At 34.2% G+C, this 26845-nt stretch overlaps 2 protein-coding genes across 2 annotated transcripts; both read left to right on the forward strand.

Moving 5' to 3' along the window:
- Positions 1-42: 42 nt before the first annotated feature.
- snx16 (sorting nexin 16) lies at positions 43-13249 on the forward strand. The gene is given in 9 exon segments (XM_077736344.1): positions 43-226; positions 1599-1760; positions 1763-2115; positions 2376-2462; positions 6119-6267; positions 6370-6439; positions 6990-7126; positions 7468-7590; positions 10361-13249. Coding segments are annotated over 8 exon segments (1089 nt in total). The 5' UTR covers positions 43-226; positions 1599-1708; the 3' UTR covers positions 10479-13249.
- Positions 13250-20899: 7650 nt separating this feature from the next.
- Positions 20900-26463, forward strand: LOC144209710 (uncharacterized). Its single transcript, XM_077736154.1, has 4 exons — positions 20900-22379; positions 22530-22881; positions 25450-25523; positions 26111-26463. Exons 2-4 carry the CDS (start codon positions 22761-22763, stop codon positions 26312-26314), a joined length of 399 nt encoding a protein of 132 aa, XP_077592280.1. The 5' UTR covers positions 20900-22379; positions 22530-22760; the 3' UTR covers positions 26315-26463.
- Positions 26464-26845: the final 382 nt, after the last annotated feature.

The following is a 26845-nucleotide window of genomic DNA, read 5'->3' on the forward strand; positions in this document are numbered from 1 at the left end:
ATACACGCGCGTGTTTATAGCACCCTCACGTGGCTACATTGGGTCATCACTACAGTTTTGTATACACTGAAATTCAAGCAAGCTAACATGACACAGAAGAACAGATGACTGCGCGATCTTTAATGGATGGGCAACAACAAGACAATCATTTGTGCTGTTTAAGTATAGAATAAATATAGCTTGGATCTAGATAGATGTCCTGAAGGAGAACGTCACATGTCTTACCGTAAGTCGCAGGAATCCTCTTGTATTTGTTTTAATTTGTGTCCAGGGTCCCTGCATGCTAGCTTACAGGCCAACTTTGTACAAAAAATATCATGTAAAAGTCTTCACTTCGAAAACAATTCTGCATGAAAACCTAGACAGTTGTTTGTTGATTTAGTATCAATATAAATGTACTTGCAAAATCAACTAGATCGGTAATTTAGAACGAATTTGAATGGACTGCATCGTTGTATATGGCAGCTGCCTTGCAAATTAATCCATTTTGATGCCTTATTGTGAATAGTTTGGCTCTTATAATCTATTTATTTTGTTGCAATTATACATGACAAGCATCCCTAATGGTTTTCGAACAGAGCCACATTTGCTCTCCCGTCAAAACACTGTTAAACTTCACTATCAACACCAAAGGGCTTAACTAGTATGCCTTTGTCATGCACAATGGGAATCCTGTCATAATATACTATGATGTGCCAACATGTCTTCTTTAAGTAGTAGTAGTAGTGGAATAACTTTACTAACTAGGGAGTCGTTCTCTTATTGTGTTGAATTGTTTGACTAATGTGGATACATTGTGTATCAGCATGAAGATTGTGCAAGTTATATATCAAGGCTGTTATATCTCAAAAAGCCTTCTATAAATAGACTTGTAAAAATGCTTTGAAGGACTGGACTTGATTCAACTCTTGTATAGTTTGGCTTTTCTCAAGTTGCCATTTTTTCTGTCCACAAACGGTCATTTGTCAAAAATCTTGGATTGGCTTGGTTCATGTTATTCCAGTACATGGAAAGCATCAATGGTGCAGAACTTGCAACACGTCAAAACATCTGATCAGCCCATACATCTGTAAAAACAAATACAAGCGCAATCAACTATAAGCCAAAAAATGTTATATATATTCAAATATTCTACTTATATGTAACAATCAACGGCGGCCCGGTGTCCGAGTGGTTAGCGTGTCGGCGTCGAAGTTCTTGGGTTGACGGTTTGATCCCAAGTGGTTCCTTACTATGTGAAGTTTGCATGATCTACCTGGGTTTTGTGGGTTTTCTCCAGGTATTCCGGTTTCCTTCCACATCCTAAAAAATGCTTGCTGGGCTGGATAAACACATTTAAAATTCACCTGTTTAGGGTGTCCCCTGCCTGGCTCCAGCACCCCCCGCGACCCTTGTGAGGATGAGCAATTTGGAAAATAAATGAATGAATGTAACATTTATACATTTGTAAAGTTTATATATAATATATATATATTTTTTTATTGTACATTTTTACTGCATCTTGCTCAAAGTAATCTGCGATTGGTTTCTATTAATGATGGATTTGAGTGTTATGCATCCTGTATTTAAGAGAAATATTTTGTCAAATTTTTGCACAGGTTGCTGAACATCTTCACCAGGACCTGTGATTGAGCATTCCAGTCAGAATACCTCAGTCCGTCCCAGATCACATCAGTTTTGGCCGCCAGTGACGGTCAGTATCAAGACTATGGCGTCGCCGTTTGTGCCTGTCCCAGTACCCATGGATAGAGACTCATCAGGTTGCATAAACTGAGAAGACCACCAAGAGCTTCCTCGCTTGGAAGTGTCTCTAGCAGCTTACAGTCTTCATCTGCAATAACCAGTTTAAATGTGGGCCAGCCTGGAAGAAGATGTGGAAGCTCCCATCGTCAGTCGCGTTGCACGGACAGAAGCAGTCGAAGCCATACGCCACCGCCTCAAAGTAGCCCTGTCAGGCAAAATGGAGAAAATGAAACTTTTGTGTCCTCAGAGTATTCCAGTTGTCCCCGTTCAATATCAGCTCCTATAGAGAGCCATCAAGGAGCAGGAGAGGAGAGACCAATAACTCCAACGTTGCTTGGATACGAGGTCATGGAGGAGAGGGCAAAGTTCACGGTACAAAAAAAGAACAAAAATAATTTTATTTCTTCCAAATAGTGTTCGTGCTTCCATAAGCTTTGAATACGCTAAAACATATATTTTTTAAATCAACAGGTTTACCCCACTGCAGGAAATATTCCAGCATTGATTTCTATGTTTTCTCATAAAATGGCTTATCATTGAAAATATTAATAATATTTTTTTGTTTCAGTTTTGAAAAAATCCAGTTTTTTTAAGCAAGGTTTTACATGTGTGTCTTATATGTTCTGTTCCAGGTCTATAAGATCCTTGTGAGGAAAAGCACAGATGAGAGCTGGGTTATTTTCAGGAGGTATGCAGACTTTTCCAGACTGAATGAAAAGGTGCGTCTAGTAGAGTTTTTAAAACAGCGGGAAATCATTTTAATGTGGAACTCAAGTTGCTATTCTGGATCTGCCCAGGCATCTGCAGGCAATGAAGCTTTGTGTTTTCCCAGTCGGGTTTGTTTTTTCCGGATGACACAGTGGAAGTGATTTCAGCTAAAACAAAGAGACCCACAATTTCAAAACAGTCAACCAGTATAATTTAACTAGAGCAGGACAGTTTGTGCACAATTCAGCTGTCCACATCAATTGGCATTCTCATTTCTTTTTAGGAAAAATGTTCTTCTTTTTTGTGTGTGTCAACTTTTGTTTTAACAGTGTAGGATAGCCATTGATGGAATCTGATTTAATCATGGCACTCAATACTTACCGGCCAGTATGTGTAGGGGGATGTCAAATCATGCCAGAAAGGCCAAGAGTTTAGTTACAGACATTTTCACTCAGTCTGCACAATTTCAGCACTGTCAGTCTCACTGCCATTTCCTTCACACGAATGTGAATTGTCCTGCTGACACAAAAAGCTACCATCTGTTTTTTTGGTCACATTAAAGGCTATAAAAAATGGTGCCCAGATAAGAGCCAGAAAAGAAGTTTTTTTTTTTTTTTAAACTTAAACGTTTTCGCTTTGTATTTGAATTTTTGTCTATGAAGCACAATATAGTAAAATAAAATAATATTTTTGTTGAGTGAAACAACAAAATTATACTACATATTGTAGAAATTCATTTTTTTTCTTCAGTACTCCGACTTAGAGCTTGGCCCTAAGAACACATGCATTGAACATCCTTTCTCGTTTAATGTAAATATCGTCACGTGTAATTGTGATAAATAGCGAGCAGTCCTGCCTGCCTTTGCTGCCACCTCCCACTGTGTTGTCGGCGCCAGTTTGTACTATTCTCACCGTGGCTCTGCCCTTAAGTGAATGCACATTGCTTCTGAAAAAGGTGAAGGTCAGTACGCTATGCCCCGAGCAATCGGTGGACATGAAAAGTCCACAACCCTCTGCTTTACTTTCAATGGTGTGATAAAAAAAAAAAAAATACCTAAAATGACATTCTTTGTAAACCTTTTCTAAAATGATTATGACTTGTCAGCCCCCCACCCCCCACCCCCCCCAACTTTCTAAAACACAATTGGAAAAACGTCTTATTTTAGATAAAACAACGTCGACCTTTTTGGCCATAATACCCAAAGAGTATATTTAAGACTACATGTCAGCAAAGGAAATTTTATTTTATTATGCGTGTTAACAAAAAAGGTATCATTCACAAAAACCTGCCAGATGTCTGTGTTACAGCTGTTCAAATTATGTCCCTCTGTTGGCTTGTGATAGTATATGCTCAGCGTATGTTTTTGTTGGCATGATTATCTAAAAATACTCAAGAACTGAAACATTTGTGCATATGTGCTATGATCAGTGTATTTCAGTGGAAATAATCATGCCAGGAAAGGAAAAAAATAATTGGTTCATGTCTGGGTATTGAATTTATTGCAAATGTACTGTTTCAGTTGTCAAAAGTATGGAATATATATATATATATATATATATATATATATATATATATATATATATATATATATATATATATATATATATATATATATATATATATATATATATATATATATATATATATATATATATATATATATATATATATATATATATAGATATAGATATAGATATAGATATAGATATAGATATAGATATAGATATAGATATAGATATAGATATAGATATAGATAGATAGATATATATATATATATATATATATATATATATATATATATATATATATATATATATATATATATATATATATATATATATATATATATATATATATATATATATATATATATATATATATATATATATATATATATATATTCATATATATTCATATATATATTTTTATATATATATATGGCCCCCCATTCTTTTAATGGCAGACATAAAATAACAATCATTATCGCCTGAACTGTGAAAAACATAAAAACGTAGAATTTCAGTGAATGAAATTTATGCTCAGTTGGGTTTAGGTCATGTGATTGATTGGTTGGCCATTTCCTTATGTTCCACTTTTTTGCCCCGGTAACCTCGGTTGGCATGCCTTGAGTCCTTGAACATCTGCACTTTGAAGTGCCAAGTTATAAAGCATGAGCTGAAAATGTGCAAATCAGATTTATTGGCAGTAAAACATTTCAGAACTTTTCACTAGGCTCTTTCCTGTGTACAGACGGATCGCTTTATTCAATTAGATGGCTATGTACCTGCGGTTTGATTTGTGATTTTTTTTCACAGCCAAAGCGCATGAGGTACACATGACAGTCATGTTGTTGATTTAAATGAAGCCACTGCTAAGTCGTGTCAATGCAGACCACAATTCTTTTATGTCTCCTTTGAATGTGGGAAAAGTTGATCAAATCGCCATGTTTTGTATGATTTACTGTTTGGGCATTTTTCATCTGTTTCTGTTCTAGAATAATTATGTTTCAAAGATTCTGTGTATTCCAGATGTATTAAGCAGAGTATTTGCATATTTAAATTTTTCATTTCTTCCCCACTAAATGAATTAAAACAATGGACATTCAAATCATAGTTGTATTGGTAGGTCATTTAATTTTAGGCAACTAAATTGGATTAATCTTTCAAGCAAATTAAAACACACAGAATTCAGTAGTAAGAAATGAAACATGCCAATAGAGTACAGATAAAAAAAGTTATGATTTATTGTTATTAATTTGAGCCGGTATGTTTTAGGGTTTATCCTCATTAGGCTTTAGATGTGGGGCGATAATCTCGAGTTTCCAATCTGATTAGGGTGTGCTTCAAAAGCTGGAGGCGTATTGGCAAAATTCAAGAAATTAATTAGATTCCCAAACAATTTTATAATGCTTGAACACACTTGTGGTTAATGAAATAAAACAAACATGTGAGTCATCCTGCACAGTCAATAAAAATGTTATTGGGTTTCTGATTTTGGCAGCCATTTTTAACTTTTCTTAATTGCCGGAAATACATATAAATTTACAATGTGGGCCCTGCTCCTCATATAATTATAGAGTAGTCAATTGCCAGCCAAATACAGGAGCGAGGGGATATGTTTTCTGAGAAACAACATTTTATTGTTCATCTCATCTCATTTTCTGAACCTCTTTATCCTCATTAGGATCACAGGGGGTGCTGGAGCCTTCCCAGCGAGGTAGGGGGACAACCTGAATTGGTGGCCAGCCTATTGCAGGGCACAAGGAGACGGACAACCATGTACACCCAAACCTAGGGGTAATTTAGAGTGTCCAATCAGCCTACCATGCATGTTTTTGGAATGTGGGAGGAAACCGGAGTACCCGGAGGAAGCCCACCCAGGCCAGGTGAGAACATGCAAACTCCACACAGATTGAATAGACCTGGATTCGAACCCAGGAACCCAAAGCTGTGTGGTGGACCTGCTAACCACTCGCCCCAATGGGTTGCCCAATTTTATTATTTACTTGTTTGTTTGTTTTTTTGCTCTGGGTAGACACTGTTTTGAATTTTTTGAAATTTCATGGCAGTATTTAATCATTGAAATCAATTGAGTTCTCCTATTTGTTGTTGACTTGAAAACGGTCTCAACTGTTGTTACAATTAGTGTCTCTTCTGTGTGTTTTAGTTAAAAGATATGTTTCCAGGCTTTCGGCTTGCACTGCCCCCTAAAAGGTGGTTTAAAGATAATTATGACAACAACTTCTTGGAAGACAGACAGTTGGGACTTCAAGCCTTTTTGCAAAATTTAGTTGCGCATAAAGACATCGCCAACTGGTATGTTAGACAAGCGTGCAAATGCAACTTTTTTGAAAATGTGATCTTTTCCATGTTGCACACAAGGACTTTCTTATTCATGCCACCCTCTGTGTTTGACAGCCAATCAGTGAGAGAGTTTTTATGCCTGGATGAGCCGCCAGGCCCCTTTGATAGTTTGGAGGAGAGCAGGGTAAGTATTGGCACATGCATGTGCACGTTCCACTTGTGTGGTTTTTTGTAATATTTGAGGGCAATTTTCAACATTTTTATTGGCCTAGTGTTTGTTGCTGAGGCTTTTAGGCTTAATATTCTTGTTACATTTCCCATTTTAATTTCTTTTTTTATACCATTAGAAATAAGACATTCTTAGAATTTTTTTTCCACAATTATTCATTATTAACCAATTTACATTGTTTCTTGGTATTTTTACTTCGTTTTGAAAAAAACGTGTCTTAATTAGTGCAATCATTTTACTGACAGATTGTACTATAACCTCACATCATTTATGTATGAAAACAATTCAATCACACAGAGACTAATTTAGAAATTACTGGTATTCTTTTTATGTTCGCCTAAGAAACAAACCACCACCTGGAAATTTTTTATTGTATCCAGTAAACAAGCCTATTTTACTTAAAATTTACATTTGCCTTGTATCAGTTTGCTCTTAATATGTATTTCACCCCAAAAAACCCTTTTGTTTCTTTCTGCGTTTTGTATTTTGTTGCTGCCACCTCAAGGCTTTTTGTGAAACTCTGGAAGAAAGTAACTACCGTCTCCAGAAAGAATTGCTAGAGAAGCAAAAAGAGATTGCCTTGCTCAAAGAGAGTCTTCAGGAGAAAGAGCAAGCCCTTTTGCAAATGGAAAAGCAAGTGAAGTAAGTAGGAATCTGAACACATACACACATCATTAATTTGCAAAAACAAATAAAATGTTGCTATTTAATTGACATCGAAGTTACCTTTGTCATAATTGCGCAGTTGTACTTTGGAATGTTCGATGTTGTTTAGGTTCCCATTTGTTTAGTTTTTATTATGAGTAGCAAAGTAAAAGAAACAAAATTCCTTAAAGCTTATAATGTCAAAAATGTATTGCCTATCAATTTCACATTACATTGAAGCCAAAAGTTCAAAGTTTTGCATACCAAAGAATATTTCTAGTTTATTTTATTACATCTCCTATTCTGTTATGCTTTGTGTCTACGTGTGTTTGTGCCAGTAATGAGTGCGTGACTATGGAGTCTCCATGTGGTCTGTCAGCTCAGGGCAGTGAGAGCAGTGGAGATGCAGATGTGGAATCATCTGCTGCAGAGGCTGATCAGGACATGCCAAATGAACACAGGTAAAGTAACAAGAAAACTAGTAACAAAAAACACCAACACACATGGGAAAAAAAAACATCATTACAGGTGGCCAACACAAGTAGAACAAATGAAAAAACGCACACCAAGGTATGTTATTCATCAAGTATCTCATGGGCCTAATATTCTGCCTCAGGCAAAGTGAATCTTTATGCAGCATTGCAACACTTTCTTTTGGATAAAATGTCTGAGTTAGTTTATTTCTCTTTTGGAACATTGGCCTGTTATAAAAATATATATACATCTTAATCTTACCTCTCTGGAGTTGCCAAATTCAATTCCCATGAGACAAAAAAGCAAGTTAATATTATGTCAGATCCTAAAAAATCCAAACTGAACTATCTTGATTTAATCATTCAATCAATAAATCAACAAATTTAAATCAACCATTTGATTGATTTCACTATAACATTTGTTTACATTTCCATAAAGTACAGATTACACAGGCAGCAACCAGATGGTGATAATGTCAATGTCTTAGAAGTGTATAGAAATAATCATTCCAGGTCTATTTTGTGTGTTCTAATTCCAGACAGAAATTCATCATCATTACACTTATATGCACTATGATAAATGTGGTTTTGGTTTAAAATCAGATGCAACCGGTATGACTAAGGAAATTTGTTCTAACAAATGTAGTGTACCTGTTGAACAGATGTCTGGCATCAAGTTAAATGGACAATTACTGAAAAAAAGCCAAAAAACTTCATTCCCAAATGCCAGTTTGTCTGTCCCAAACAATGAGAGAATATAGAAATAAATCATTACAACAGAATTCAAAATATGGATAATAGGAGTCATTCTCTGGACTCTTAATTGCAGTTAATTTTTAGGGAATCTTTTTTTACCATTCTTTCTGCTCTTTACAAACATCTTCTGCAGTCAGAAGGCTCCAATCTCACATCAGAGTCCAGAAAATTGAGGTACTAAAGATTCAATAATACTTCTGCAGCCTATCCCAACAGGCTTGTTTCCTTTTCTGCTCTAAATTAACACGCATCCCCGACTTTGCAGCTGTGATTCTTTTGTGTATTCGGTAACCACAACAAACTTGTCGAATGGTCCCAATGACACCATCAATTTTCAATTGTGACATTTGGGGTCTAATCAATTTCCATTTAACAGTTTATTATATACTGCTACATTATAATTCACTCCGGACAGTAATCAGATAATCATTTTTACACATAAAACACATTTAATCAAGTCTCGCAGTGTTTTCACAATATAAACCATTAGATACTTGTCAGACTAGTTTTAATGAACCGTGCATTTTACTTGGGGAATTTTGCTAAAAATAAATGGTACTTTTACTCCGTTTCGTTGAGCTACCATTATGTTCGCCACTTATTATTTATCTAATTGTACTTTTGTGAACAATATTTTAGTGGATCAGAGAGATATAGAATATGCCTTGGGTGTTGTCAAATGACTCAGTTTCAATAATACAACAAAATTAGTCATAGTGATGATGGTAATTTAAGATAATTGTAAATGGAGTAATACTTGTATAGCGCCTTTCTGTCTTCAAGGCACTCAGAGCACCAAGACGCCATACTAGGATTGATTTAGGTTATCATTTAATTTAAACCAGAGAAACAAGGGTTTTAGGATGGAAGTTCCCCTAGTTGTAATATGCATGACATTATTCTTTTGAAATAGAACATTTGTTTTGGTTTTGTGGCCATTGAGACACAAGGAAATCCGTATTGTTGATGACAAGTACATTATAGATTCCAAGGATGCTGAAACATGTTTGGCATACAAATGTGAACAAAAAGATACTTTTAATTCCCATCTTTAGTTCCTTAAAATGTATCTATGGTAATGTATACGTCAAAAAAATCCATTGAAATCCATTAAATGTATGTTTTCAATATCTGGATTGAATCATACAATTTCCTTAAGAAATAGTTTCATTTTGAGTCAACGTCCCTTGCAATCTTACTTATAATATAACTTTTACTGCAAACATTTTCAGGACTTTTGTGTGACCCATAATGGCCACAAACAACATGAAATGGTAGTAAAAGGAAGTCTTACATTAAAATCAATTACTACTCTATATCGAAGACCTGATTGCCTTCCTTATTAATCTTTTATTTTCATGCTCTTCTCTTAACACTCATTTTGAGGCTAGTTAAGAGGTCATTGAAAAGGCTACTGTAGTGGTATTTTAACTTTCAATTTAATTTTTAAAACTCCCCTGAAGTTATTCCTTTGAAGATGAAAAAAACTATCTTGCTTCCCTTAAATACTTACGTAACTGTGCTCACAAGTCTTGTGTGATACGCTGATGCGTCTCTTGACATCATACATGAGAGCTGTTCAAAATTTGGTATGGTTGCCATCGATCTTAGGGTTTCCCCCTTATTCACATCTATCTATGTCCCCATTCAAGTGACTTTTCTGATAATGACTTGACCCTAACTTTGATATTCCATTGAACTATTGACACTCAGTATTACCTGGCGATTGCACACTCTTTCTCTGCATCACGTGTAGCTGACACATGACCATTTTCACATGTTTCTGTCCTCAAGCCTTCGTATTCGCCCTTTCTGCTTTTTCCTCCCATCTTCTGTCTTGAAATGTAGGAAACTGCAACAATGTAGAATTGCTTTTGAGGATATTCTGTCTTGTGGAATTCAATGGCACTCTTGCTGAAATTTAATTGCTTTATTAATGGTTCTATAGTGCCTCCAACCTCGGTGTCACGTTCAATAGCTCATCTATACTTTTACTCTCCAGTGGCACATGTGAAGTTCACCTGGATCGGTCGTCTGCCTGTTGGTGTGGCCCATCACTCAGTGCCTCTCCTCCAATCATCCAGGTCACTCAACTCGAGCAAGAGAGGATGGGTTATTAAAAACACTGGCCTTTCTTCTTTTCCTTTTCCTGTCCTATGACAATACTCTATCTGTCATCATCATTTTTCAAAAGCTGTACATTATATTCCCTTTTTTTGCGCAGACAGATGCTCCTTTATCCCTTAAAGTCCAGCTATCATAAGGTTTTGCACACTAATTAAATAATATAATCTTGTATACACTTCAAAATGATTCATTGAGACTTAAACTAAACAAAAATGATTGAATTTGTATAATAAAAATAATTTATGTATCAGTTGTCCTCTGCATAGTAGAAACAGATGGTGTAATCTAAGGTAATGTTCTGGCAGAGGGTAGTAGTCCAAACTCGCCTTTATCGTGCGAGTAGTTGGAATATGAAATTGAACTTTGGGTGCCTACAGAATGGTAAATATCTTACATTTACGGCTCTTGTTTCTACAAGCAAACATCGTCATTTTGGAACTAGTAAGATTTTTTTACTGGTCCACTTTTGGCGCCCAAAAAAAGCAACAGTATTCGAGCAGGAGCGACTTCAAACACAACACGTATTAACCATGATTCCAACAAAATAATAATATTTCGAGGAATATTATTAAAGCGCTGGCCGCCATAACAGTGAAAATAAATGGATAAGGGCACGGCATACGAAAAAAGCCTACCTTCCAAAGTCCACCACCGCAGCTAGATCGCTTCTGGTAACTGACTCTGGCTTTTTGGTCAAAAGTGAAATAGGATTAAAACTGTTTGTGCTTTTTTTTGGTTTATTTTACAAAGAAAAGGACTACAGGTTGTGCCTTAGTGAATTCCAATCTACTGAATTCTTTGAAGTACCCCCTGGGGTGATAGTTGGACTTTAAGTAGCAGAAAAAAAAAAACGCTGCTAGGATCAGGTTACTATTTTCAACTATTTTAAAGAACCTCCAAGTTCTGTTCCAGCTTGTTTCCATTTGTTCCTATATGGTTTCCATATGATGCGTCATGGCATCTTACATGTAATAATGAAATAAGAAATTCTGGAGGGTGTATAACTTTCTATAAAAATATCTGGAATCAATTTTCCTGTTTCTCATGACTGAAACACCTTTTCTTAACCAATTCCATTGATTTTTAAACTCTCGACTTCATAGTTAATCCAACCTGCTGAATCAAAGCCAAAGCTTGGTTTCTTGACCAAAAAACATCTCTTTTAAAATTTTATTAGCAATTGTGTCACTTTATATATACACTTGAGTCCTTTCATCAGTCGAGGCAAACCTCCAAGTAGAAGCAGACAAACATGCCTATAATGACGTGAAAACTTGACCATCTTACATATGTTTGAACTTCCAGCCTTTTCGCTTTGCACTGCTTTAAAAATCACTTTAGGAATGCCACCCATTTCACATAAAACACCTTGTAGATTGTTTCAAATAGATCACCTATGAAAGACTAGACCATCCAGTAGGATGGTCATTAAAAATACACATTTCTTTTAAACTTGAGTCAATGGTTTCGCATGTCTGCCTTCCTAGTCAAAGACTAAATTGTCCATTGTCTTTATTTACTCTTTCATGTGTTTTCCACATGATTTTTAAATATAATGTAATATATACAATGTAAATTATATGCATCTGGAACACCATGAAGAATGCGTTCTACATACTTAGATTCACATCAAATCCACATCATAAGAACTTAATAATAGAAAAGCAGGACTATAGTTTTGAGAAATGATATGCAAAAAAAATAGGCAAGTTTGTTTATATTTTTGTCACGTTCCACTATTTCATGCACTCTTGTATATAATAGTGTCAGGGTTTTTTAGGCAATGCCAGATAAAGTGCAAAAAACATGTTTACAGCAATTACCATTACCTCCTGGCAATGTTGTACCTTACACAAAGTTGGAGATGAGTAACTCCAATGTCAGTGGCTGTATTGCGAAGGGTATCAATATTAAATCTGAAATTAAGTAATATGACTCATTGGCTGTCACTTCAATAGTAGTCTTTTATTTATTTTTCTTTTTTAATAGCTGTAAAACCTTGAAGGAAAAAAAAAACTTTTCAGCCTAGTTGACCCGATATCAATGCTGACATTTGTGCATTCTGAAAAGCCATATTTTTTAAAATACACTTATTACTTATATTTAAAAAGAATGTATATGTTCAATAGCTATTTTATAAGTAAATGACTATTCGATACATCTCTTGGAATCAGTGATTTGAAGCACTTTATAGATAAGCAGTAATACTACGTAATATTTGCTTAGATGTGCTTTTAGTTCTAGTGTTTTTTGGTTATTAGTTTTTGTTCAACCTATGCTGACAATGTAAGGGAATTAATAATTTTTCATTTCATTTCAAACGGAATTAAAAAATATCCTTGAATTGACCTAAATTGTCATTTAGGTCAATAATGTTTTATGTGTACTCTGCCATTGTTTTGTTTAAGTTTTATTGTTAAGTGCCTTTAGCATTTTATTTTTTTGGTTTGTTTTAGCTGTATGGATATACTATATGCATTCTATTTAAAGAAGTGTTTATTTGACACACTTATATGTGTGCCACTGCTTTGAATGGACCATGCTGAAATGTTTCTCAAATAGTATATATGTTTATAGAAACGCTTATTTTGATTTTGAAGTTTATTGTATGTGTATCGAAAACTCAAATTGCTCAGATCTGATCATAATAGTGTACTAATTAAGCCTAATTCACCAACTTTAAGTATAATTACATATAATATGCGCACATCTTTTTCTGTCTTTTTTCCCCTCCATTTTAGTCATTAAAGCGTCTTTAAATTCATTTGGACTATTTGTTTGTAAATAGCAGCACGGTTATGGAGTGGTCACCACATTTGCCTCACGGTGTTGAGATTGATGGTTCAATCCCTGGTAGGCTCTGACTTTCCTGTGTGGAATTTGCATGTTCTTTCCGTGCCACTCTGTTTTGTCTGTATTTTGCCAGGATTTTGCAGTTGGGTCTAGAATTTGCTTAGGTGTTGTCACCTCCTACTTTCTGGCTGCCCCATCGTTAGAAAAGCCTTCCTAGTTAGTAGGTCTGTTTTCCATTTTACCAAAGACAAATACCACGATACCTTTTAATATGTAGATTTTCTGGATCCAACAATGCATTAAACAACGGGGTGACGTGATTGAATCGACTTGAAAAATAATTATACTTCATTGAGAGACACACTAATGGAGAACTCTTGTATGCAAAGCCCCCCACTGGAACCGTTTCAATGCTCTATTTGTGTAATAGATGCACTGTCATATCTTTTTGCAACACTCCATAAATATTTTCCATCTGCCTTTTAATACCTTATTATATTTACTCCTTCTTTTAATCATTAAATTTTCCCCCAGGGTTGATAGCAACAGTCTTCAGTTTCTTTTGCCCAGTCTGACAGTTTTTTTTTCATTTTTACTTCCAGTTTACAGTCCCTTCATTGAATAATAGGTTTTTTAGTTATACAGTAGCAGCACACATTTTCAAGCGGCTCAATGCTGTAAGCTGTAAATTTAACCAGGAACAGCTTTTTTTTGCACTTGCAGAAGGTCCCCTGGTCCTCTCCTGCAAATGAAATGCAAACGAAATCCACACAAACCTACTGAACAGCATCTTTTCTGCTCCATGCTGTGTTCCAGCTGGTTGTGATGAACTGGCTGCAGTAGGACCCTCCTACCAGTAAAGCTCTGATGATCCCAGAGCAGGGGCTGGTAATCCAAAGTGTTGAAAGAACCACATTGGGCAAAGAAAAAACAATAACAAAAAACAAATATGTCTGGAGCTGCAAGAACATTGATAGCCTATAAATGATCCTTATAATGAAGGCGATCATGATTAAATGTCTGTAGAGAACGATGCATCATGTGACTGCTCTATTATACTTTTAACTTCATTACAATTATAATACATCAATAATGATTCATTGCTTTGATACAATACATCAAAATAGAATGTGCATAATATCTCTCTTCACCATCTGTGAATGGTTTTCAAAGCTTAATTAACTCCTGGTTTGCAACAAAACTTGCAGCAGTAGTGGAGTTTTCTATTTCTGCGCTCCCTAATTTCTCCAGAAGTAATTCAATTACATTTTTTTTTCCCAATTGGGTACTCGACTGCAAATGCAGCATCCCTTACCTAGAAATGTCTTTCCACTTTTTTTGTCAATTGACAACTTATAATACCCCAAGTGTCTTATTTCCTATGAGGTTTCACAGTTTGAACATGTTACAACTAAGTGTGAAACTTATTGAAGACAGACACAAATCAACAGATGCTACTTCAGTCTCATTTGACATAGACTCATTTGCTCATTCACATCACAAAAAAAATATTTTTTTCCTCCCACTGACATCAAAAACTAATCTAGTCATTATTTTACACTAAATTTATGGTTACTTGTAATTGTTTAGCATATTTTCACTTACATTAACCCAAAATTAGGTGTGCCCACATGACCCCACACACTGTTCTTTGGGCCTAAAAAGCAGATTTTCTTAAAGATTAAATAAAATAATTATACCTTGATCCATTCTCCATTCGGCATTTTAATCCTTGTATTTCGAACCTTCCAGACTACTGATAAAGATCAGCTGAACATTCAGTTTTCTATAGCTTTGCAAATTGGCTCGTCTCACTGCAGCCGACCACAACATTCCAAAAACGATACATAAAATGTCCTTTGAGAGATTTATTCTGTACCATTTTCTTTAAAATCAAGCAGAAATTAAACAATTACAAAACTTTAACACTCACCCTTCAAAATCGACATTAAGTCATTCTTTTTATATTGATTCTCTGATTTGGTGGTAATCTTGTCATGGTTTTATGTAACATGTTGATGCTTAACTGTGAATCTGCTCACTCACTTTTTGACAAGATTATTCTGTGAGTCTTTCCTTTTTTTGTTCAGGCAACAGTACAACTCCAAAATCAGTGTGAAGTCTAATGGAGGATAAAAAAAAAAAACCTGCTATGAATATACAATTTGTGGCTGGCATGGCATTTTTACACAAGATTTTATAAGACTGAACACAGTAAGTACTACTTTAAAAGGAATTTGACATTTTATAGGTGTAGCATGTCACTCTTAAAACCATCAAGTTCTGCTCTCAAAAATAGTTGCAAATGTTCTAAGAAAGTAACAAAAAAAGTTGATTCATTATAGTAAAGATCTAGAAGCTGTGAATGTTTTGAATAAGAAGGTATGCTGTAATGTCATTTTGATGAGTTTCTTCTAAATAAATGAAATCTGGCGGCTGAGTGGTTGGCGCGTTGACCTCACAGTAGGAAACCTGGGTTCAGAACTAGGTCGTTCCACCTGCGATCCACCTGTGGGGAGTTTGCATGTTCTCCCCAGGCCTGCATGGGTTTTCTCTGGGTACTCCGCTTTCCTCCCACATTCCAAAGACATGCATGGTAGGCTGATTGGAAACTCTAAATTGCCCCTAGGAATGAGTTTGAGCGTGAATGTTTGTTAGTCTCCTTGTGTAGTTTTATGTCTATTATAAGCTCTTGTGCTCTAAATATACCTCTAACAGGCACTCAAATATGTTTTGTGCATTAGGGAAAATTTGCTTTCTTGAATGGAAACCCAGACTTCTTTTTTAAAAAAAAAAAACTGGAATATTAATCCCCTGATTGCTTCTGCGTGCCATCAGCGTCACTGTCTGTCACAAGAAATGAAGTTCCTTGTTGTCTTTCTTTTTTGTGGCAAGTTATCGTAGCCTGGAAACAAATTTACGGTCTTGTGTTTAACTGCTGGATTGTATCTGATGCCATGCTCTAAAGGCTAAAGATTTCTGGCTGTCACATGATTATGACAACAAAGCTCAGCCTGAGGACCTCAATTTTGCTGTTTATTTAGCAACCAGATACATCTAATGGAACAGACTACTATAAATATAGCTGTAGGGAGGCACATGAAAGTCACTTAAAGCAAAATAATATATATTTATTTCCCTTTACTAGGTCATTCACTGGCCTGGTGAGTGAGTGGGTAGCATTTGTGCGTCACATATTCTTATTGTAAAATGATATTTATCAGTACCTAAAGCTTCTAAAAAAGGTAACAATATGATTCCAATACAACAATGAGCAATACATTTGTAATATTGTTGGCCCAAAATGGGACTTTAACCAGGCTTAACATATTTAATCACATTAATTTAGGTTGCCAGAGAGAGAATTAAGCTGATTTATCATATCATTATTGCATTTCAATTAGAAACTAGAAAATACTCCAGAGAAATACCTGGGTAGCTTTGCTGGTCGGTCTATATGTAGTACAAGTTACTTAAAGTACATATATTTAAGTACAATTATTGTTGTACAGTTTTTTGTATCACATGCAAATAAGTATACATGCTTGTACTACAAGTATATGCAAGTATACACATTTGTTGTACAGTTTTATTGTATTACATGCAAGTAAGTATACATGCTTGTACTACAAGTATATGCAAGTACACACACCTGTAGTACACTAGTTTGGAATATTAATACACATACTTGTATAGCAAATAAGTATTTAGTCAACCCTCAATTGTCTAAGTCCCTCTACTTGAAAAGATTGGGTAAACCTCAACCATGAGAGACAGAATGTGGAAAAAAAAACCTCAGAAAATCACATTGTTTGATTTTTAAAGAATTTATTTCCAAAAATAATAACTTGCACAATTGGTGGTTGACTAAATACTTATTTGCCCCCACTGTAATTGTACACGTAGTATACAGAAGTAAACACCTTTAGTTTAGGTACAGCTACTTGTAGTACAAGTGCACGTACCTGCTCTATAAGTACATACACTTGTAGTACTGGCATATGCAATTACATGTGATTGTGGTAGAAGTAACCACACTGGAGTATAGTTAAGCACAAGTGCACCATATCCTTGTTTGCGAAGCCTACATTTAGCCTATTGCTTCTTTAATGCTTTTTGTTGAACAGTTGTATATATAGTAACATTTTACTTTTCATTGTCACAACATCAAGTACAATAAAACCTAGCTACCATTAAGGTATACACAATACACACCCTGGTTGAACCATTCCCACAGTATAGTTTGAATTTCTTGGACGTTATTCATCGCCACATTCCTTCACATGCGGACAGGCTATTGCGTTCTGAAGTGATGCTAAACTTGGCTCTTATTACCAAAAAGCATGATGTTGACATCTGTTTATTTTAATCATTCACAGACTGCAAATAATACAAACAACTGCCAGTTCATTCACTTAAGACAATTCAAATATCTTCATTCCATTTAATATGCATATGTGACGTAAACACATGTTGACCCATTTTAAATTGACTTAATTTGAATGTCAGTGTCTGCTCTGGAAGTGGCCCTTGCTCAAAAAGGTTTTCCTTTTTTCTTTTCCCTTCTTTGTTGCTTTTCCAGTTTATGTTAAATAAAGACAGAAGCTGTCATCTCTGAAAAATATGTGCTTCTCATGAATCATGTAGTCCTTTAATGTTTTTTTTAAGTTAAATGTAAATTAAGCCAATATCATCAACATTTTTTTTTGACACGGGTGACCCCTGTGAGGATAAATTGTACATAAAATGATTGGGGGAATAATAACCAATAAACCGGGAGTTTTAAATTCAGTTATTTTTTTCTATTCATTCCCTCCAGTCAGTCATACTTTAACAGTATTAAATCTTTTTTTTTGTTCTGTCCAAGCTGTCTGCAGAACAAATGTGAACCCCTGGTCACTTTGGGACATGAGCATTTATTTTTACCCTGTCAGATTTCAACATAAATTCCCCTGCCTGGGGATATACACATGTTGCGGTGTTTACAAAATATTTTCTGCTAATAGTTTTGTGTCAACAACTAATTGACTAATCCATCCTATTTAAAGCCCCTTATTACTTTATCTGGATAATTTGACACAAATTTGAATAGAATTGACCGTGTTAGTGTTTTTTTAATTGAATTTAAATGTTATTTTATTGTATTTTTTATGACTTGGATGTAAATCTTGTATATTTACAAGTAACAGTTTATCGTTATTACACTACAATAGTAATAGTATCTCTTATGTATTTATTAGATCTGGATCAACATTTGCATTAACATTTTGCTATTGGCCAAATTCAGTACTACTATGATAATACTAGCACTACTATTACTGTATACTGTTGTGTATATATAAATATATATACACACACATATATATCCACACATATATATACACATACATATATATACACAACAGTATACAGTAATTGTTGTACCAATACTATCAGAGTAGTAGTGAATTTGGCATTTAGTAAAATGTTATTGCAAATGTTGATCCAGATCTAATAAATACATAACCGTTAACTATTATTGTATATATGGGTTTGTATTGAATACAGATCAAGTGTCATAGTATTCTGTTTGAAAGTTTCACAATATGGCGTGTTCTGCGGAGGTAAAAGGGTCAAGTTTTCTAAAGTTTACCTCATCTCTCTTGAAAATGGATCGACTGAAAACGTGAGGTGTCTTGTCATGAATGTTAACCACAAGCCAAACTCTGTGGTGATGAGTGATAACCACTAATGGCTCTGTCACTGGTGTCCTTACTAAAGCTTGATAGGTTTTCTGTATGTTAATCAAAAGATAAAGCCACAAACGAGGATGCCATCCACTGAGGCTTGTCATTAAAATCTATCAATCTCTCGCAATCGACATGTTGGGCTCTTCCGTTGTAGACAACAATATAAATAACATCAACAATCAGGATGAAAATTGTACTTCATGGCAAAACTCTCTACGTTTGAGTTTTTTTTCCTGTGGTTTAGTTTCCGAAACATATTTCATTTCACAGATTTAACATTTAAATATTGGTGGTCTGCCTAAGTGAGCAAACAGGTTTAACCTCAAATATTAAAAATAAACTTGCACGGTTCTTCCTCAAAACCACCTTTGAAAGTGGGATTCCTCAACAAGCCAAACCAGACAACTGAGAAGACAGCTGTCTCTCTCAATCTCAAATCTGTCTTCAGTCTGGTTTATTGGGATTCCTGAATTATAATTTCATAATGATACTGGAAAAGGATTTGATATCTGACTGACCAGTCAACAGAAGAATTTGCCAGTGATTCTTTCCTTCTCGCTATGTTTTTTGTATTTTATTTTGTTATATACTTGTTTGCTAGACAGATAAACAATTCTCTAGTGAATGAGCATTTTTTAACAAATGTTTGTCGCCTTTTTATGTGGGAATGTTCACACGGAAGGTCATTTTTTTTACGGTTTTGAATATTCTATTGAAGTGGTCGTCTGTGGCTCTGGCATATCGTCCCCATTAGAAGTATTGGAACTGTTTGGCCATGTTCCTTTATTTCTCTGCACTGAAAACATTTTTGTTGAACATCAAATGACTAATGATATGATACGAGACGAGAGAAATAACATCTCATCTTTTATTCCAAAGTATTTCTAGTACTAGTACATCTTTGTTTGATACATTGTCTTGTGACCCTGCGACCTGGTCTTACTTGTTAATCAGGGAGTGCTATTTAATTAAATATTACTGAATTTATACTCCGAAGACACATGGGAGTTTTGCACGTGTGGCTATTAGAGGTCTAGGAAACATTAATACCAGAGATGGGTGGAACCGTGCAATTGTGCAATTGTGGAAGTCAGAGAATATGGAAAGCCATAAAACCCACTGCATTGACTATTGCCAATACATACACTTTAGATGTCCTGGCTATAGAAACCACGACTATGCAATGTAACAACTGCCAAACTGTCATATTATGTACAGTTCAAAGATATCAGCTAAAACTCTAGAATGATGGAGTAAAATTCAATGCATTGTTGAAAATATTTCACCCATAAATAATAATAGTAGCAAGCTAATGATTTGTGGATAAATTTGTCTCCTGATTCTACTTTATCTATATGATAAGTCTATTTTAACTTCTACTCTTGCTCAATGTGTTCCCTCACAAAAAAAAAAAACATGTTTTGTGTAGATATAAGCTATATCTGATCCAGATGTAAATACCTGGAAACAAAAGCTAAACCTTGAACAGATCTTGTTCATATACTCCTAGTATTTTTGAAACTCAAATACTTTACTATAATGCACGTTTCGAGGCACAACATCCTGTTGTAATATTTTTTTCTGTTTTATGCTTGCAGTTTTCAACCAGTAACAGAGAACCTAAATTTTCAGGGGATTATGCGTGCGAGGTGTCACATAAGATATATGACAACCCTAGAAACTACAAATTTTACTCTTTGAAGTAATGTCCCCAGAGTCTAATGCACTTTCTGGGCCATTTCTGCCATGTGTTCAGGCACTTCGGGATTCTCTCTGCAGCTCTGTCATCAAGACAATCTTGGTGCCGACCTTGTCTTAGAAATTGATCCCCTTAATGGCCCTTCATCTTGAGAAAACGGGTACACATGGAGCTAGTTCGTTTAAGTAGAGAGGCTGTGTTTTTCTCAGGCAGTCAGATGCTCAATTATATGGGGTGCTTTGTCATGGTTTGCCACTTGTCGCTCAAGGAAAAACAAAGACAGCAGGATGTCTTTGTGGGCTTGCTGTTTGACTATTCTGCCCAAATTGAAGGTGGAAAACTCATAGTTTGCAATTTAATTGAGTCCTGGAAATTCACAGCTTTGGGTGTCGAGTGTTCAATCCCAGGTGGGTGATCTCTGTATAGAGTTTTCATGTTCTTGCTGGGATCGCATGGGTTTTCTCCAGGTCCTCCCACATCCCAAAAGCATAGAGAGTAGGCTGGTTGACCACTCTAAATTGCCTCTCGGTTAGAGTGTGAGAATGAATGGTTATCTGTCTCCTTGTGCCCTGTGATTGGCTGGCCACTAATAAAGGGTGTCCCCTGCCTGGTGCACAAAGTCAGCTGGGATAGGCTCCAGCACCCCCTGCAACACTTATTCATCCTCTGTACCACCTCTTTTTCCATAAGGGTCATGGGGGTGCTGGAGTCAAATGCACATTTGACATTTCTCAAAATATATTTTAAATTGATACTCAACATCGATTGATAGGACAAAATCTGACACAATTATTGGTTGTAGGATGTCAAATTGTTTATTGGACTAACCACAAAACTGGTAAAACAGCTGACAATTTCACAAGACCATCTTGTATTAAATTGGGCGCCGCGAGGGAAGTGTAGCAGAGGGAGATCAGGAGTCGCCTGGAGAAGATTAGCGCAAAAAGATATAAAACTGGAAAATCAGAAATGCAGTTTGACATGTTTGGAACAAATAGAAAATTAAAGATCCCTAGTGTGTGATCTATTCGTCACACCCCTTTAAAAACAGTTGATGATGATAATGCCACACATGCTTTCATCTATTTCACCTGGGAACTTTTCATCATATGAAAAATGCATAAATTGCCTCCTTACACACCCTGTTCATTCACTTACATGTTTCAGGTCAATCTTTATTCTCAAAATATCTCATTTTAAGTTTTGTTCCATCTTGTAGTTACGGTTCAATTTGTAGTACTTTGAGTAGTCTTTCTGCCAATTCGGCAGGCCATCATAATTAATCACATTCACAAGCAATGAAAACCCCCTATTATAGATACTCAAAGTCCTTCTTAATAGCAAATATTGTTTTGCACATTTTTTTATGTATATTTACAATTTGTATTCAGGAAGGGAGAGCCGAAATTTCCTTTAGCTTTGAATATTTTTTAGAAAGGACTAAACATTCTCAGTTTTGGTTATTTTACAGCTTTGCAATGCACATTTTGTGTAATGCAAGCCTGTTATCTTTGAAATCTTCCTGCTTAAAACCGATGTTTGCATTAAGTACAGAGCAATGTTTCTACAAGCAAAAACTTGGAAGTCTACCCTATAATGGCACATGTATTAAAAAATTGGAAAGAAAACCTCCTGATTCCTTCAACATGATCTGAGCCCCATCAATTTTTCAGGTATGTTGATGACATATTCAATTGGACCACATTTAAAAACCAATGTTAGATGGTTTAGAAGATTTCTTCATGTTTGAATATTTTCACGACTTATTCCTACTCATTTCTAATTGTTTTATTCACCACTGTGCACTTTTCTTTTATCAACAGGGCATGGGTTTATAGTTAAAAAGTTGGACTTGGTGGATGGACCGCAGAAGTCTGACCGTGCATAATAAGTCAACGGATGCTTATTGAGAGGCGTGATGACAAAGGGGCGGGTTCTGCGTATGTGTTTGCCTGCTTCTCAAATAAGTCAGTGCACGGAGACACACAGACAAAGCAAGTCTGAACCTTTTGTAAGCAGGCCAGGAGGAAAAAAAGAAGCTGGTTACAGTCAGGATGAAGCTGTCAGTGGTGTGTTTATGTGTTTTTCATCTGACCTTTGTCACGGCGGGACTTCTCACCAGCAATGATCTCCAAAGTAGTAGCAGTGATTTGGCAATAATGTCCAGGAGGACAGGTGAGATGGCAGCACACGCTTGTTAGGTATCAATGTCTTTAATGCTATTGTATCCGGCATTATTATGATAATATGATATTTCTTTTGATAACGTAATTCTGAAAGCAAGTGAAAAGCTCATAGTAGCATTCATATACAGCCTAAATCATTAATCATTTCATTACATAACAGTATGAAATATGTATTTTTAGTTTTTCTGGATATATTTAGCAGTGTTTTTTAAGGTGTGCCTAATAGGAAAATGTCCTCACCTCTAATGAATAGTTGGGTTTTCATGACTAATCCATTAATATCTCTCAGTTTGAGTTCTAACAATTAAATACATTATTGATTTTGTAATGCTTAACTTTTGTAGTGTATTTTAGTCAGAGCTGAATTCGATATTTTGGTTGTGTTACTAAAATTATTTTCAATGTATTTTTTATTCAAGAGTTAGTGTATTGTGAATTTTTAGAAAATTGCAAATGAAAATGTTCATCTTATATGCTGCTGCACTGCAGTTGCACATTGATACAAACTACCCTCTTTATGATATTAACACTTATAGACAACATACAAACTTGAGGATCCTGTATGAGTCAAAGTGGCATGTCCATTTGCTATTTGATGTACATACAGTACCTACAATTAAAAATCATTTTCTTTTAAACTCAATTTAAATCAAAGAGCACATTGTAGAAATAGATGATTGTCTTCTTTGGTCACGCAAAATGGAACATTTTTTTCTGCTCCAGCATTATACCTGATTGCAGATAAATTTGTTGCACATCTACACATGAGTGCATATATGATCATTTGCACGTGTTTTAAAACCTCACCTGAAATGGCAAACGACCATTCTTAATCCATAAACTTCATTTAGCATAACTTTGCACAGGATTTGTCCCTTTCATAGATAAACCCTGATTTACTTTTGCAGTAAAGATATGCTTGTGAAAATGTTTTTAAATGCAAGCTCATAATTGTTTTATTGTTCTCACTCTATAAAAGCAATGGAGGTTCAGTCAACCTTCTGTAAAAAACATTTTACTGTACTATTTTAATTGGCATTTTGGTGTTTAAAAATCACTGCGCTGTACAGCGTACTGTATGTATGTATATATGTGTATATATATATATATATATATATATATATATATATATATATATATATATATATATATATATATATATATATATATATATATATATATATATATATATATATATATATATATATATATATATATATATATATATATATATATATATATATATATATATATATATATATATATATATATATATATATATATATATATATATATATATATATATATATATATATATATATATATATATATATATATATATATATATATATATATATATATATATATATATATATATATATATATATATATATATATATATATATATATATATATATATATACACATATATATACACACATATATACACATACATATATATACACACATATATACACATACATATATATACACACATATATACACATACATATATATATATATATATATGGATATATTTATATATGTATATATTTATGTATGTATATGAGCGTGGTTGTTTCTGTTCTGCGGTGTTGCTATCCCTTTTGACAGTTTGTCTTTTATGGATGGAGGACAGACAAGCATCCTAATATCTTGGAGAATGTACTGCATAAGAAAATACATTTATGTAGGTTTTAGTTCTATGTAGTAAAGACTGCAACACACACACAAAGTTTGGGTTTAGTATTTGTGGCTTTATTGGTCGAAGTAACAAAAAGTTCCAGATAAACCATTTCAATCCTAGATAACAAGTGCAATTGTTAAAGCATTTTAAGTGAGGGAGGAGATCTTATTGCTCTGGTTTTGACTGAACTGTTTTTTTATTTTTATTTTTTTATAGTATAACCTTTGCTCAACTATTAAACATAGTACAGTAATCAGTTTGAACTCAACTGAGGCCCTCTAGTGAAGACAAAATAAAGTGACAGAAAAAAGGCAGGAGACAAAATAGCACAAGATTGATCTAATCACAAAAGAACCAATTTTCTGCAGGAAATGAGATTTCATCGGCAATTTGGTACGCTGAAAATTTATTGTGCTTTCACAATAACACTGCACTATTGTTGGGGGTGGCTTGAGGGGCTCTCAACTAGTTACTATTTACACCATTGTATTTTGTTTTTTATTTATGCACTTGTCCTAATTTAGTTGGCGGAAACTGGAGCCTATTCCCATCTGATGTCAGGAAAACAACTCAGATAGGGCACACAAACAACTCCCTCTACTATTAATGGAACAATAACCAAGCCCTGCAGTTAATTGCTAATATTGTTGTTAAACAACTGAGAGTAATTCACTTTGCACCCGTAAACAAATGGTTGTTAAGCCATGACCAAAACTAATTTTCTATTTATTTATGTAAATTTAACCTATTTATTCATTTTCAACACCACATATCTTGGTCAAAACTTGGCATTTGGCAAATTGCAATTATTACATACATTGTACTATCTACCATTACTGCAAATTAATGATCATGTTTTTCTCTCATTAGGTGGTTTGACAAACAAATACAGAACATTGTTTGCAAGAAGAGCACAATATGAACAACAGAAGCTTCTGATGATGGTATATTTGGATGTTTTATTATTTTAAATGTGCTTATTTTTTCGCAAGATACTCTTTAGCTTAAATTTGGTCCTTAATATTGAATGCTATTTTAACTTAAACTTATGTAGTATTATTATTGCTTTTCAAACTAACTTTTTGTTATTGTCATTTTCCTGGAAAGGAATATTACGCTGAAAAGCCTGATATATTCACATAACTTAAAAAAATATTATAGTACAGATAATGCGACAATTGTTTTTTTATGCATTGTATGGTCCATTTTTTTAGTGCACCATACAAATTAGCTTTAAGATGAAAACGTTATAGTTTATCAACATTTACCGGTTATAACCTAATTGAGCAATAGTTTGGGATTGGAGTATAATTTACAGTATATAATAGTATTACACTATGACTGTAACATAGTCATTTGCATGTCATATTTGACACATATACCAAACAAATTGGTTTGTCGACAACTAGTTTCAAATTCTGAAGCTGAAGTTTGCAAAAGTTGGGAAATTGTTTTTTTTTTTTTTTTTAATAAATACATGTTTGCCAACTTTCCAATGATAACTTTTCTCCCTTTTCTTCTGACCCCTTAGAGGCCTAAAGGGATACCTGTTGTTGAGAAGGACTCCAATGACAAAGAAGCACCAAAATCAGCTCCTTCTTCATGTTCCCAGCTGGGACAAAGCTGTTTGCCCCATCAGGGCTGCTGTGAGCTATGTTCTGCTTGTCACTGCCACTTCTTCAAAGCTATCTGCTTTTGCAGGAGGATAAATATGCAATGCTCCAAAAATACATAGAAAAAAAAAACCCTATCAAATATAGAATTGGACTCATCCATACATAGCATGGGTTTATTTGTATATGCAACTTTTGTATTTTTATGGACATTGCATCACTCAAAATGCTTTTGAAGAACTTATAATAACCTTTTCATGAACACATATATATATATATATATATATATATATATATATATATATATATATATATATATATATATATATATATATATATATATATATATATATATATATATATATATATATATATATATATATATATATATATATATATATATATATATATATATATATATATATATATATATATATATATATATATATATATATATATATATATATATATATATATATATATATATATATATATATATATATATATATATATATATATATATATATACATACACATCATTTTATGGTTTAAATAACTTGGGGTATTGACCTCATCAGTAATAATTTTATAATATTATTCGTGTGGTTTTCTTTTTGTGATACATATGTTTTGTGATATTGTATATTCGGGTG

This window comes from Stigmatopora nigra, chromosome 16, assembly GCF_051989575.1.
Source record: "Stigmatopora nigra isolate UIUO_SnigA chromosome 16, RoL_Snig_1.1, whole genome shotgun sequence".
NCBI lineage: Eukaryota > Metazoa > Chordata > Actinopteri > Syngnathiformes > Syngnathidae > Stigmatopora > Stigmatopora nigra.